Below are 15,316 nucleotides of genomic sequence, written 5' to 3' on the forward strand. Positions count from 1 at the left end.
ACTCACTATAATATATATATTACATAGATACCTACCTAAATACCTAATACTTATTTGTTACTTAGAAACATCAAAAGATACATGTTATAATATTATGGTTACTCGTGTATAAGTATAATAATATAGCCATTAGGTAATGCAACACATAATACTTACATCACTAAAGTTTAAATTTATACAACTATTAATATTTTTTAAATTAGGTATACATATAATGTATTATTATTACAAATATAATTATGATAAAATCTAAATTAACTTTTCAATTTATTAATAAACATATAGTACTTATCAATTATTTCTAATTGTCTAGGTATATTCTTTTGAATTTACACATAACACACCAGTATATTACACAGTACACACACGCATAATACATACCTAATACATCTGTGGCACTGGCGCACTGCAGTAGCTATAGTAGGGGGAATTAGGGCGAAAGCCTCCCCCCCTGAAATATCAAACTTATTATAGGTATCCGGTAGTACCCTAGAACTACTAATAAAAATATTGCAGCTCTACCCCAAAAAAAAGTCCTGGTTATAGAACTGATATATATATAGTCTTATATATTAGTACTCACATATTGTTATATCATACCTAATACATACAAGATGGAAAAGAAAGAATAACTAATTATTTCTACGTTTCTATTATCTATACCTATATACTGTTATAATCTGTAAGATGTAACCAATAGCAACCATTTATAAACAATAAAAAAATTTCGGCTTCAATCATAAATCTCAAAATCGTTGAAATGAGTTATTATGAGCATTTTTAATTTACGGTATATCATATACTACACAAAACTTGCAAAAAAATTAAAAGATCGTAAAATATCCACATACAAATATTTAAAGTTCTTACCATCACGTTTCATAGTAGGTCGACTCTGTTTAATTTTTAAACTATCCAAGCTAAACGTGAATATGTGATCTTATCTGCTGAGCGCAAATTTGGTATGAAACCCACTTGTAAGACGGAGACAACAAATGCCTGTGCATTGCGTGGGTGTAACGTTCTCTTATAACCATTACCTATATAGTATTGTCAGTGGTCACTGTAATACGGTATTATGGTTGCTCGTAGAGCCTTATAGGTTAGTTCTGAGTTTCTGACTTCTATCGGAAGGGCTTATATTATTTTATAACAATACATACGAAGGCTTAGCCCCCAAACCCCAAAAGTCTGTTAAGCTAGCTCCAAAGGTCCAACGGTTATTGTGAAGGGGCAAAGCCCTCGACTATTTAGATTCATTTGAAAAATAGTAGCTCCCCCTAATATTTTCAATGGGTTTCTGCCTATGAGCCATGCCCCCTCTGGCACCCCCCTGCGGGCGCCCATAGTTATGACTTTATATGGGTAAACCGGTTATATTATCAGTCTTCTAAATTTTGTGTGGCAAAAATGAAGGGATAGCGTAAGAACCAACACATAAACTTGAAGGTGGCGTAACAACATGCGTGGATTTGAGTGTTCTATCTTTCTGTGACTTTTTTTTCAAAACTGAAAAATCAAAATATTAATAACTTATTTAACTATACATATTTTATAATTTATAGGTACTAGTCTTACCTACTAAAGTGTATTTTATAGTAATAGTATACATACTCGGATCCCCGTAAATGATTCAACCCCTCATCAAAAACATGACTAAATTACTCCACCCCATTGTTATCACATGACATTTAAAAGACCCTGTAATCTGTATAGCAAATAGTAAATGCCTACTAACGTCTAACATGTATCATGAATCATGATACATATTCATACCTATACTAACATTTTCTTCAAAACAGATTTGGGTAAAATACTTTAAGTAGGTAGGTAGTAGGTACTATTACGCTAAGACAGAGGCGCCGAGCCACAATCGGGTGGTAACCACCTACCTTGTTCAAATGGGTAGGTGGATTTGTGGTAACTGGTAAGTGTAAGGTGACTTGTGAGAAGTGGTGTATGGGTGTAGGCGATTATTGAATACATAAGTACACTGCACGTGGACGTGGGTGTACTATATTTATATTGCACATAGCTGACATTTGTGTAAGATTTTACCTATAGATACTAATTCTATACTGTATAGTCTATACGATTTACAAGTTATTGTATAGTAATCTAACTGCAGCCTGCAACATTATAAATGGTAAGCCTAACAAAGTCAAATATAAATAATAATTTATAACTGAATTCTAGATGTTTGAAAACCTACTTAGTAATATTTCAAAATATTGAATTTATATAATGGTGCATAATTTATATGTGTTACATATTTACAGATAGACATTGGGAGTTAGTGTTGACGAAATCTTATAAATACAAAAAAAAACATTTTCTCTAATGGTTTTAGATTCTTACCTCTAGTACTTACCTAATTAAAAAAAAATTATCGTTAGTGTGGGTATATAAGTACTTTTTGGATTCTATCGCTTCCTAATAAAATTTTGTTCGGCGACACTGTATAGATATGCGTGTTAACAGTTTGAGCGCAGCCACGTATTACTGGCACATATTACCCTAAAATTTCCATAGGTAATATTTAAGCTCACTTTTTTTAACCCATTTGGCTATTTGAGTAAGGGTACCCTTTTGTCTTTTGTTTACCATAGTCCATTGGTCATATGCGTTTTGTTTGTATTGTCTATATTATATTTGAACTAGAATTTTTACTGATTCGTGTAAGACCTATTGTTTTGTAAGAGAATAAATAATAACTATAGGTAAGTCAATTATTTTCTTCAGTAATTTTTGTGTGTATATTATAAGCTATTTTTTTTTAATTTTTCAATAAAACCATTGTTAATAAAAGATATTATTCCTTTAATTTATTTAAAAGTTTTAATCAATTTAACACTTTTTACTGTTACCTACTAACCAATATCATTTTTCATTTTCACTGTAAACTTGATAAGTAACTTCTAATGAACAAAGAAGCAATAACAACAATTTAAATTTTTTAACCTACCTAGCTGGTAATGCCATAGCTACTGAATGTCTAAGCGAATTATGCCTAAGCGTCATGCATGTCCCCAAAGTGTACATATTGTGGTATTGTACAATATATAAATATGTTATATGATAAACAAAATAAACGAACACACTGGAAATTAAAGGCTCTATAATTATAAAATAATTTTGAACATTTTATAATGGCGCTCATTTGGACTTTGGAACTTATCTATCTGAATAAACAGATACGGTGTTACCTGACGTAGAGCGCTCAGTTTATGGTCATTGGAATTTGGAATAATGAATCGTGCTCACGTGATCTATGATTTTATCTATATAAGCACCATCAAACGTCTGACTCGTAGGCGGAGACAAAAGTGTAATGTTGCTGAGCGTATTCAGAATCTAAATCGGCCCACCACAATTAGGGAGGGGGCCTGGGGGGCTTATCCCTTTAAATGTTTTTAAAGGTCACTTTATATTTAATAATAACACAAATCACAATAGTCAATATTTAAAACAACTTATACATTTTTGGTCAACTTAAGTTAAAGCGGACTTTCGGGGCGATAAGGGCGTGCAGCTGCATACTCTACACGCCCCATGACTCCGCCAATGTTCAGACTCATGTAGGGAGGTAGTTTAGGCACTACGGAAAGATGAAATATAAGATGAATATCTATTCATTCTTCTTTATTATATATAAGTCATTAAGTATGTACATTGTTTATAATATTATGCATCTATTTTATATTTATATCTACTATTTATGTATATATGTATAGGTACAGTCGTGCAGGCATTTGCGACACGAAAATTAAAGTATCTGCCACGGGACCTTTATATTGTTAAAAATATTATCTGAGCATTATTTTTTTTTTTTTTTTTAAAGTTTATTAAGGCTTCAACAACAGGTAGGTTTTTAGCCTACATTTGTTTAAAGAATAACAAGGGAGAGCGATTTTACCGGTGCGCCGTAACTCCGCACGGATCGTCGCCATTTTATAATATATCACCTTAACTCCGCATACAAGGTTTTTTTTCGACACCTTAACTCCGCATACGAAGTTTTTTTTAAACACCCTAACTCAGCATAAAAGATTTTTTTTGACACTGTAACTCCGCACATATTTTTTTTAATGTTTAAAATATACAAAATACAATACATATTATTAAAGTTAAATAAAAATAATATTAGACTGCAGGTAATACTAGGTAATTATAAAATATAAAATTAATAATAATTAATGCATACAAAAAAAATCGTCATTGTCGGTATAAAATGTATCTAACAAAAATTATAATAATTAATGCATACAACGAAAAATCGTTAAAATTATAATGTAAGTTAAAATAAGTTAAAATAAAATATTATTAAACGAAGCCAAACTTTTTACAAAACTATATCTATCTATTTGGTTGTTATTATATAATTCGATTTTTTTATTTATAAATTGTATATTATTTTTTTGTTTACTTCTAATTATCCTACTTTCGTTATTATTGGCAGAATTCATTCTTATATAAGAATCCGTCTGCATAGCTAATAAATGTTTAATGAATACAGCAATATTTGGATGTGCTGATGTAAATAAATCACCAAATTTGGCGTGAAAAGACTCACAGTTGTTTGTAGTTCTCTCCAACGTCGCTTCTTTTTTGGCCCAAATACTGGGTGGAAATGTTGCATCGTTTGTTATGTATGTTTTTTCTAAGTATGTAATAATTTTTTTAATTCGTGCATCTTTGGGTTGGTCATTTTTAAAGTCATTTTCAAAACATGGTTCAACTTCATTAGGATCCAGATACATAAGACCAAATAATTGTCTAAGCCACTTTCCTATGTCGGATTCTTTGTTTTTATATTCTTGGACAAGACCAACTGCTTGTATTCGTCTCCACCTATTAACAAATTAAAAATAATTAATAAGTATAAGTTATACCTACAAATATATTATCTATACGTACCACCATGATTGACTAAGATGAAAACGACATCCAATTATATTTATATTAGGAAATATATCTTTCACACTTGAATGAATTGCTGTTTCAAAATCGATCACTTATGTTGTTGGCTGCAAACATTTGTTTAATGATGAGCATTTTTCTTGAAGTATTTCCCAAATGGCTAGATATGTATCTTTATTTTTATTTGAAAGCAAACAGAATACAACTGGTACAAATACTCCATTACGATATGCATGAATACTGAATAATTGATGGAAAATTTTCGTATAATATTTAAATGTACCGTCAACGTATAAGGTCTGAGAATAACACATAAAATTTAAATTTGAATCGCATGAAAATATAATTATATGATCTAATGGGTCATTTGTTATAATAAAATATTCGTCTTTTACTGTTTTCGGCTTAGTGTTATTTATATATTCATGTACTTCAGAAATTGATTTTGGAAGCTTCGGTAAATTTCGTATGCGTTCACGAGAAATGCTATCTCTTATTAATTTTGTGTCTTTACATGTTAAAGTTGACGCTGCTACTACATTAGTAGCTATTTCAAGTTTTATTAACTTGGAGAGACGACCATTAATATAATCAAGTCCCTTTCGTTTTATACCATTACTAATTGTTTGTCGAACAATAATATTGGTCTCGATATTTCCGTGTTCATGTGTACCTGATTCTCTCGAAAAATTATTATCAACGCCAATTGTGTATAATTATTTTTCACTAACAGCACATTTTTTCGTTGACTGTATATAAAACTTATTTCACTTGCCATTTTTAAATGTAAAAGTAAAACTTTATAAAATAAATTTGAAATCTAAACCTGATAGACAACTGATCAGTGATCACTGTCAATTCGTTGAGTTACAAAGACACAAGAAATTAATGGGTACACAATAATGATAAGATATTGCTATTTGTAGATATAATAGTTTAATTTCAACATGGTTTTACTTTACACCGATATAGGCATGGGAACTTTTGATGTTAAAATATTTTTAGAATGCGGAGTTACGGTGCGTTCGTTTTTTCAACCATGCGGAGATACGGTGCGTTTGTATTTTCGACCGTGCGGAGATACGGTGCATGCGGAGTTACGGATTCACAAAATATTTTTATTCATGCGGAGCTATGGTGCGTTCGATTTTACATTTAATACATTTGGTACATTTTACATAAAAGGGCATTTACAATGGGTGGTTTGATTTTATGTTAGTGAAGAATAAACTGATTGCGGCCGTGTTCTCGTCATTGAAGGCTTGGTGAAGTGAAACAGGATTTTGAAATATCTTGCGAGCTTCGGTGAATTTGGGGCAGGTGATGACAATGTGTTCTATTGTTAAAGCTTCGTTGCAGGTATCACATATTGGTGCAGGTTCTTTTTTTATTAGGTGAATGTGTGTTATGCGAGAATGGCCTATTTTGGCTCGGGTGATGGTTACTTCGTCTCTTCTTCTAGTGCCAGGGGGGTAGATTACTTTTTTAACGAATAATTTTACATTTCTCAATTTGTTGGAGAGGGGTAAATTATCCCAAAAGTGTTGCCATTCGTCAATTATTTTCTGATGGATTATGCAGAAAGTTTCAAATGAGGATGATGTGTTGATTTGAATGGATAGTGGATATGAGGTGGCTTCGAAGGCTGATGTGTCTGCTTTCTCATTCCCGGGTATCCCAATGTGTGAGGGAACCCACATGAGACATGTAGGGGTATATATTTCGTATATTAATTGCTGGATGTGTTGAATAATTTCATTTTTTGGATAGGGGTTAGAAATTGCATAGAGAGCGATCAAAGAGTCACTAATAATGATGTGGCAGTTTGTTGAGTTTGAAGATGATATGATTAGTAATGCTTGGTAAATAGCATGAGTTTCAGCTGTGAATATACTAGAGGATGACGGTAGTTTAAAAAGGTGATTATTCTGAGCATTATTATAATACAGTATTTCCTTTATATTCCTTAGCTAAACCTTCGTGTCTATAACAGAATTCCGATAGTATCACGTTGGTTAGGTTTGTTTATGCAATTATGCAAATCGGCATACCTCCATATTATATTATAACGTGTTACTATTATTACTTACTTTACATTAAGGTGGTCTCAAACCAATGTTATAATAATAAATATAACACTCGCTCAAATATATTTTATACAACTCACCTATAAACATATAGGTATAGGTATATTTAAAATAGCCTTAACATATAACAGTCCAAAATCCCAATAATGATTATAAAATTTCGTCTACACTGTTCAGCGATTAAAGAACACGCTGTTGACTGTTGTCCGGACGAAAATAGGTTCTTCTTTGCATTCCCACTCTACACCCTAGTGGAACCGGTCTCATTGGGATGCTCAGAATCTGTGGTTCTCTCGCTGAACGGAGTATAGATATATAGCACAGACGCACAGTAGTACCTACTTATTTTGTGGTACAATTATAAAATTATACATTATAGTACCCAGATCGTGGATGGCAAGTAGATGTTAATATTAGAGAGTAAATTATTGAGTTGATTATTTTTCTCAAAATGTTGACGTATAAAATTCAAACGATTAGTGTTTGAGTTATTTAACTTTGTGTACTAAAGATATAACAGTTCCCTGATATTGGGCCTGTGGACGGTATTGTGATTTTACAATTTTCATAATTGAAACTAATCTTAAATCCATCAACATTTACAATTTGTAAATAATATATCCAATATTACATCTATTTTATATATTTTTTAAACCATTTTAAGGACTATTATTATTTATTTCCCTTAGTATAAACTCTATTCAAACTAAGAAACTACATTAATTGTTCGAATTTTGAATTAAGTACACCAACTGACCAACATATTCAAAAAATATTGTCCATGAAATAATTTGCAGTAAAAATAGGGGAGGAGGTTCTCATTTGAAAAACAGAAGTTTGTATCGCCATTCGCCACAAGACGCTTTAAGTAGGTAGTAATATAGTATACAATACAATTCAATAATTTCAGCTACCTATGGTCTTATTATGAGTTTATTTAAAAACTCCAAAAACAAAATTTAGATAAATTCATTATTATAGGAAAACATCGGAATGATCATTCATCTTGGTAAATTACACATTTACACGTATACTATTCAGACGACAAAGTGTCAAGTAGCCAATGTTATGAATATATATATTCTAATGTAGTTAGGTACTCAACGATATTTCTCTGCTGTAGACATTGAAATCAATTCTACACAACTACACCTAAATACGTATGTTACATAATATACGTACCTAACTACGTAAGTAGATATAATATACATGTACGTAATACCTAAACACAAAAAAAAATGTATTATTTTATTGGCAGCTGCAATGAGTCTAGATGCAAGTGAATGATGTATAGAATACACTATCATGCAGTTGGCGAATGCCACTTGTTTAAATACTCAAAACAGAGGAAACGTGTCACGCGATAACACTATTTCGTGTCATATTGTTAATCGTCATTGTATTAAAGAATACTCTGTTTTATTTCATACTTTAAAAAGTTACCTATCATTTTTGAAACATTTCAATAATTATATTTACGTATAGTCAATAAATTATTTTATATTTATCTATATCACCGGATTACTATAATCATGTTGAATAAAGCGTCATTAGCAATCAAATACTTGTTATTTGTCTTCAATTTGATAATATTTGTGAGTTTATTATACTTTTGATTTAAAATGTTTGTGGTAGCTGAAAATGTATATTGTATTAATGTCGATGATATATTGTGTAGGTAGGCATATGTTATGTTATATATATTGTAAGTAGCTTATGCATTAATGTGTAGGACGTGCGTACATCGTATTTCACGCACACATAATAATATGTAATATATTCATAATCTATTATATAAATAAATAATACAACGAATATTATAATAAAATTGTACTAATAGCATTATTATATTAGGTGTATCAAAACAATCATTATATATATAGCCTATATGTATCTAGAACCTAGATAATATATATATAAATATATAGGTTAGGTTACCTATTGTACATTTTGTATATAACTAATCTATTTAACTACACATTTACACACTTATACAGGTACTTCGTACCTAATATCCGCTATCCGGGTCCATGCATATAATATCATATTATTTGTACAACTAAATTTTTAATTGTAAGACACTCATTTGTTAGTCAATTTTATGAGCTACCTATTTAAATTTATTATTCAGTTTATTTTTTTTAAATGAAAACCAGGGTTTATAATTTTATATTATGGTAAATAATATCTTTCCGGAATTTTATTGATTATTATTGAACATTTGAACTACTTAAAGTTAATAATGTGTATAAGTATAATACAACTTTGACGGTGCAGTACGGCCCGGTACGGCTATCTCCGACGACTTAAATTATATGCACTTTTATTACTATTAAACTTAGAATATTTATAAATAAACATTTATTGTTATTTGTATACTGTATTGGTCCAATAAATGTTATTTGTAAATCAACATTTAAAAAAAAGTATATGAATTAAAGTATGAAACTAAAAATAGTCATTGTCACATCTATAAAATAATAAAACAATACCAATTTCTCTACGAGAAAACATACATTTTTTATAGATGAAGCCATTCTATAGAATATAGATTATATTATAGATTTACTTCTACTGTAGAAGTTCTACTATCTAATTATTATGTTGTAGTATTTTGTAAATAAATTGTCCCATAAAACGAGTATACATTTTTATACATTATAATTTATAATAGTTAAGTTGACGTATAATGTAGGTTATACCACCAATACACGCAATGCATGGCTAGTTAAAGGTACTATACATATAACTAGATATTATTAATACATTATGGTGTGCATAATTTATTTTCAAAATTTCTTTGAAATAAAAATGTAATAAAAAAATCATACCTAAATAAATTTTAAGCTACCTATGAATACCATTTTTATTATGAAGTAAATTGCGTTTAAATGATCTATAAATATACGTTCGGATCACTGTGCCAATGCGCAATACCAATTAAAGGTGCCTACGCTGCAATATTTATAATTTTAAACTAAAGTAATCTGTATAAGATAATATAAATATTACCGGATGGCAAACATATTAAATTTTTAATTTTATTAATAACAATAACAAATTAAATATTTAAACGCATTCAAAGCATACATACAATATCTGCACATTTGTTCAAAGGTTAAAAGTGTCAAAATGCATTAATATTTAACACATAGTCTTGCCAAAATTATAAGTAAGATTTGCAATAATTATCATTAAGTATCAAAATAATAGAAGATATCAAGAATGTATATTATAGCTGTATCTTACCAACGTAAATTAATATTTCGAAAGTTAATTATTTCTAAATTAATTTCTTTGCAATGGCGAAGTTATGAATTTATCTGGGGGGGGGGTCATATATATATATATATGTTATGAAGGATTGAAGGATCTGGGGGGATTTATCTCCCTCATCCGCCCTTAATTACGGCCCAATTTCTTTAATATTATAATACCCTTTAATATCTAATTTAACTTTTAGATGTTAATGACTATTTATCTTGAGTAGGTATTGTCAAAATACTATTTTGTAATATTATTTTTTTTTCAATTATTGGTAGTTGGTACTTTTACAGTTATACCTACTTATACATATACTTATATAAATTATAAATTATTAACTATAATTGGATAATTGGATATTTGGATTGAACTATTTAAGTAAATAATTCTATTCGTATCACTATGTTATTATTCCACAGGTTATACAGTGTGTTTCACTTAGTTTATTGTATATAATTTTTCTTTTAGCAGGATAACTTTAGACTTAAATAGTTAAATGGAAATTTTCGAGGAAAAAAGAAAACTGAGAGTAGTTACTTAGATGAGCATTCAATGCCAATTTTCAAAATTGATGAATCAACTTTTTTTCAATTTAAAAAATTGGCCAATTTAATGACACGGCTGTGGCTATTAGGTACCTAATATAGTACTATATAGTATCTATACAGCCGTGTTCATAAGCCGCTTATAACAGACGAATTTAAATAAACTGCCCTTCCTCTACATTTGAGATGTACCCTCTAAATTCTAAGTCATTCTGTTGAAGAGCAAATGACAGATGACGATTATGATGTAGATAAATTTGACTTTTGTTCTATGTAAAATGATTTTTTTTTTTTATTTTTTTACAAATAAGACTCAATTTCTATGGTTAGAACTTAGAGGCGTTGCTCAAATACATTTACATTAAAAAAACATTTGCTACATTTTTTTCATATTATAATATTTTACCTTTAAGACTTATATTAATTTCAAAATGATTACTGTAAATAATTAAATGTGACCAAGTAAATGGGATTTATTGTATTATGTTGTATTTTTTTGTTCACGGGAACACTAAAATGGTTAAAAATTTAAATGAAAAAAATTTTAACTGGAAATGTTGTAAATTGGCCCATACTTTGTATTTTAGTATCTATTCCATACTTCCATCCAACTCAAGAAATCCTATTTCAATCTAGCTTATTCAACAGAAATATTTCGTGTTAGGTACCTAGGTATTATTTAAATGAAGTAAACTGTATACACTATGTAGTTAGCTATATTCGATACCATTAGTCATCTCTTTATAGGTGATGTTACTATGTTAGATCTTTTATTTAATAGGAAAAATAATGCTAACTTAGGGAAAGTAATGCTATATAATAGCAGTTCTCCTTCCGGTTCTCGATACCATGGAAATATAAAAAAGGTCTTTTATTTAAAAAAGATTGAAAATTGTTATGCCAAAATTAATTTTAAATATAGTTACCTAATAGTAGAATGACATATAAAAAAAGAACATTTTTTAAACATTTTTAGTTGAGTGGAATTTTACTTTTAACCGTTGGATTATCAATTCGTAACGTTTACAATCAATATGAACAATTTTTATCAGAGCACTATTTTACTGTGCCATCTCTATTGATTTTCGTGGGTCTCACAGTTCTAACAGTATCATTTTTTGGATGCTGTGGCACATATAAGGAAAACAACTGCATGATGATCACTGTAAGTACAAAATACAAATGTTATAGATACCTATATACCTATTTTGTACAGTTAATATATGCTGCAGACTAACGGTACTGTACCTATAAGTATTTATTTTATATTACATTTGTATTAATGTTACATTTTTATGCATTTTAGTTCGGATTTCTTTTAGCATCATGTTTTATATTGGAAATCGTAGGCGGTTTAGCAGGGTTTATATTATTGGAAAAAACTCATTCTGTAGTGACATCAAAACTGCACGAAACTATGATGTTTTATAACAAAACAACGCACATAACACATATATGGGACGGACTTCAAACATCTGTAATGACAAACATTTACATGACTTTTTACGCATAACAATGAAAAGGCGTATAGGTATATAAACTACCGTAGTACCAAGTTTATAGTTCAGTTTACACAGTATTTAAATTAATTTGGCTGTTTAAAATTCTTAAATGTGACAGTAAGTATAGTTAGGGTCCACTTCTATAGTGAGCGGGATTTTAGGACACTTACTTGCTAATGATCATTTCCCAGTTCCCTAATCTTATTGAAATCACAAATGTTAATTTTATGATGGCATCAATAATATTATACTAATCACACAATCATTTTTATTTTTAATTTTTAATAGGTATACCTATGGTAGTATAGTAGTTCTTGGTCTAAACATGCTCATTACTCAACTGTAATTTCAAATCATAATTTTTGAGATTTACAATAATACAATACAAAGAAGTTTATTTTATCTGTAAAGTACAACACTTAAGATTTTTTTCATATTTAAAGTTACATCGACGACAGACGAGTAGACGTCTTTTAAGTTTTAGGTACCTAATATATCTACCAATAAGTATCATACCTACTAGGGTTACCAGAGATAGGTATTTAATATTTATCGACACTTGTCTTGAGTTGGTAGTAACTTTAGCAGCTATGAATACGATTGGATTTCCGATATAGTTGGTCTGCAATAATCTCTAATGCTTGAATATGTGTCCCAATGTCCCATAAATCATAGTTCCAAATTTTATAGATATTAGATACCTACCTGCCACGTATTTATTAACAATCGTTGACTGATGAATTCAAATCAATAAATATTAACTTAAGAAAATGAGTCCAAGCTAAGCTACCAAATGTTCACCCTATAAATAGGAGAACATTTACTGCTCAACGTCGTTTTTATTTTTTCGATGTCACAAATACAAGAAAAGTTCTTACTGTTTAAAAACTAATTGTTTCAAACTTGAAAACCTTTTTTTGCATTAATTGTCGAAAAAATAAAAACGACGTTGCCCAGTAAATGTTCTCTCTGTAGTGTTAAAATTTGATTGTTTAGCAGCTTAGCTTGGATTATAGCCTGAGACCACAGTGGTTCTATCCAAAGCAAAACAATTTTTGCTATGTCGTAGGTACCTACGTTTGTAAGATGGAGACAACACATGCGGGTGTGACGTCTTCTTAAATACCAAAACGGCAAAACGTTTTATTTTTCCGCGTGATTCTTAATGAAAATACAAGTTTTTCAAAAATATTTTTAATTTTTGAGTAAATTTAAGAACGGCGTTACACACGCGTGACAAGTTAAATGGCCATGTTACACACACTTAAACTCTGTTAAATGTAAACTGTAGTACCTACTGCGCAGATTTTTAACATAGTTATTTGGTTTCAATTGGCAACAAAATTAAAAAACTTGATGGTTTTTTTCGTGAGCCAATTATATCCAACTTAAGCGTTAAAAAGGAAAAAAACAAATTATAAAAAGTCTAGCCTAGGGTCCAAGAGTATGTATCTTAATGGATGTATTGACGAACATTTTATGAAAGTAGGTAAAAAACATGATTTTATATAGTAGTCAGTACTCAGTAGATTTATTTTTATAGCCGATCGTGCACAGCGTAGCCCATGACAAGTACCTACACTCTCTTAAGCTTCGTTAAATGTAAACAACACATATTTTTAACACATTATTTTGGGTTGCTTAGACCAAGTTTAAGATACATGTTTAAAATTATATCCAATTACTATAACTATTTATTTCTCGTAACTAATGGTCATTCAATATTTTGGGTGAACCAATAAATCTCTACGCGAGCCCCTCTTTAACATGCAAAATTTTAATGTAAGATCACCTACTCAGGTATAAGATTACCTACCTTTGTATCAAGTTTCAGATAGAACCATGAGTGCGATAGACATGGCCATGAATCGGTTACACTCACACACATTGCCTTTTATTAATAATTAATATAGATAGGCAGGTAGGTATATATCCAGAAACAGTATAATATTATTGCGGTTTGTCACTTATTATCCTGCTCAGTTATAGACTATAGCCAATGGTGGTTAGGTATACATCTAAACAAGATGCATTGAAAGTTGAAATCAAATACGCCTTTTTATAGAAATTAAATTGAATTTGATCATTTCCAAAACAATAATACTTATCATTATTTTTAAGATTAAATAATGATACTTTTTTTAAATTGATTTATTAATTACTTTAAAAATAAAAAGTTACATTGTTGTGGAGCTGAGAAATTGGATGACTGGTATCCCATACTCGAAAACCAATTACCAATGTCTTGTTGTGGATCATATGACGGAGCGATAGATCATCAAAATTGTACAGCATCTGAACCAACTGTTTACCTTCAACCATGCTATGTGTCTTTAACAAAAATTGTAAAAGAAAATGCCAGTACGTTAAGTGGTGTTACCATAGGAATAGCGTTTTTGCAGGTTTGATGAATATCATTTATCAACAAATATAAGAAAATATAAATATTTGACCTATTAATATCATTTTTTTTTCAGTTGGTCGGTATTATGCTATCTTGTTCATTGTCAAAGTCTATTCAAAAAAGTTATAAACAAGTTTAAAATCATCCATATCATTGAAACAATAATGCTAATATGGCATCTATTTTTCAATTAATTAATAGTTTTTTTATAAAAATATAAAAATATAAAGAGAAAAATGATAATATATTTTACATCAAAAGATGTTATACTTATCTACCAATGGTATAAACTATATTAATAGACATAAATGTGTTGTGCATATAAAAAGTTAAAAATAATAAATACAAAGCAGTAATGGTAATATTTTTTTTTATAAGATCTCACAATTATTAACTTTACAATATAAATGGTTTGGTGTAAAATAGATATTTGAATTTTGTATAATACGATAATCGTATTATTTTAATCAACTATATTATCATATTATACAAGTTGTATTTATTCAATTTTTCATAGATATGGAATGTAGAGAGATGTTTCAGGTGGTTATAATAGTTATAAATTTTAAGACATAATATGTTGTACTGATTCTT

General features: G+C 29.4%; 1 protein-coding gene across 1 annotated transcript; it reads left to right on the plus strand.

Annotated features, from left to right (window-relative positions):
* The first annotated feature begins 8,386 nt into the window (after positions 1 to 8,386).
* LOC111027475 (CD63 antigen-like) lies at positions 8,387 to 15,084 on the plus strand. The gene is made up of 5 exons (XM_022305861.1): positions 8,387 to 8,602; positions 11,793 to 11,981; positions 12,123 to 12,293; positions 14,496 to 14,720; positions 14,796 to 15,084. The coding sequence occupies exons 1-5, from the start codon at positions 8,540 to 8,542 to the stop codon at positions 14,859 to 14,861; spliced, it is 714 nt and encodes a 237-aa protein (XP_022161553.1). The 5' UTR covers positions 8,387 to 8,539; the 3' UTR covers positions 14,862 to 15,084.
* Positions 15,085 to 15,316: the final 232 nt, after the last annotated feature.

This window comes from Myzus persicae, unplaced genomic scaffold (genome assembly GCF_001856785.1).
Source record: "Myzus persicae strain clone G006 unplaced genomic scaffold, MPER_G0061.0, whole genome shotgun sequence".
Taxonomy (NCBI): Eukaryota; Metazoa; Arthropoda; class Insecta; order Hemiptera; family Aphididae; genus Myzus; species Myzus persicae.

Coding starts and splice junctions, on each gene's coding strand:
- LOC111027475 (XM_022305861.1), top strand. CDS start 8,540: ATGTTGAATAAAGCGTCATTAGCAATCAAATACTTGTTATTTGTCTTC. Junction 12,294..14,495: donor GGGACGGACTTCAAACATCT/GTAATGACAAAC, acceptor AAAAATAAAAAG/TTACATTGTTGTGGAGCTGA. Junction 14,721..14,795: donor TAGGAATAGCGTTTTTGCAG/GTTTGATGAATA, acceptor TTTTTTTTTCAG/TTGGTCGGTATTATGCTATC.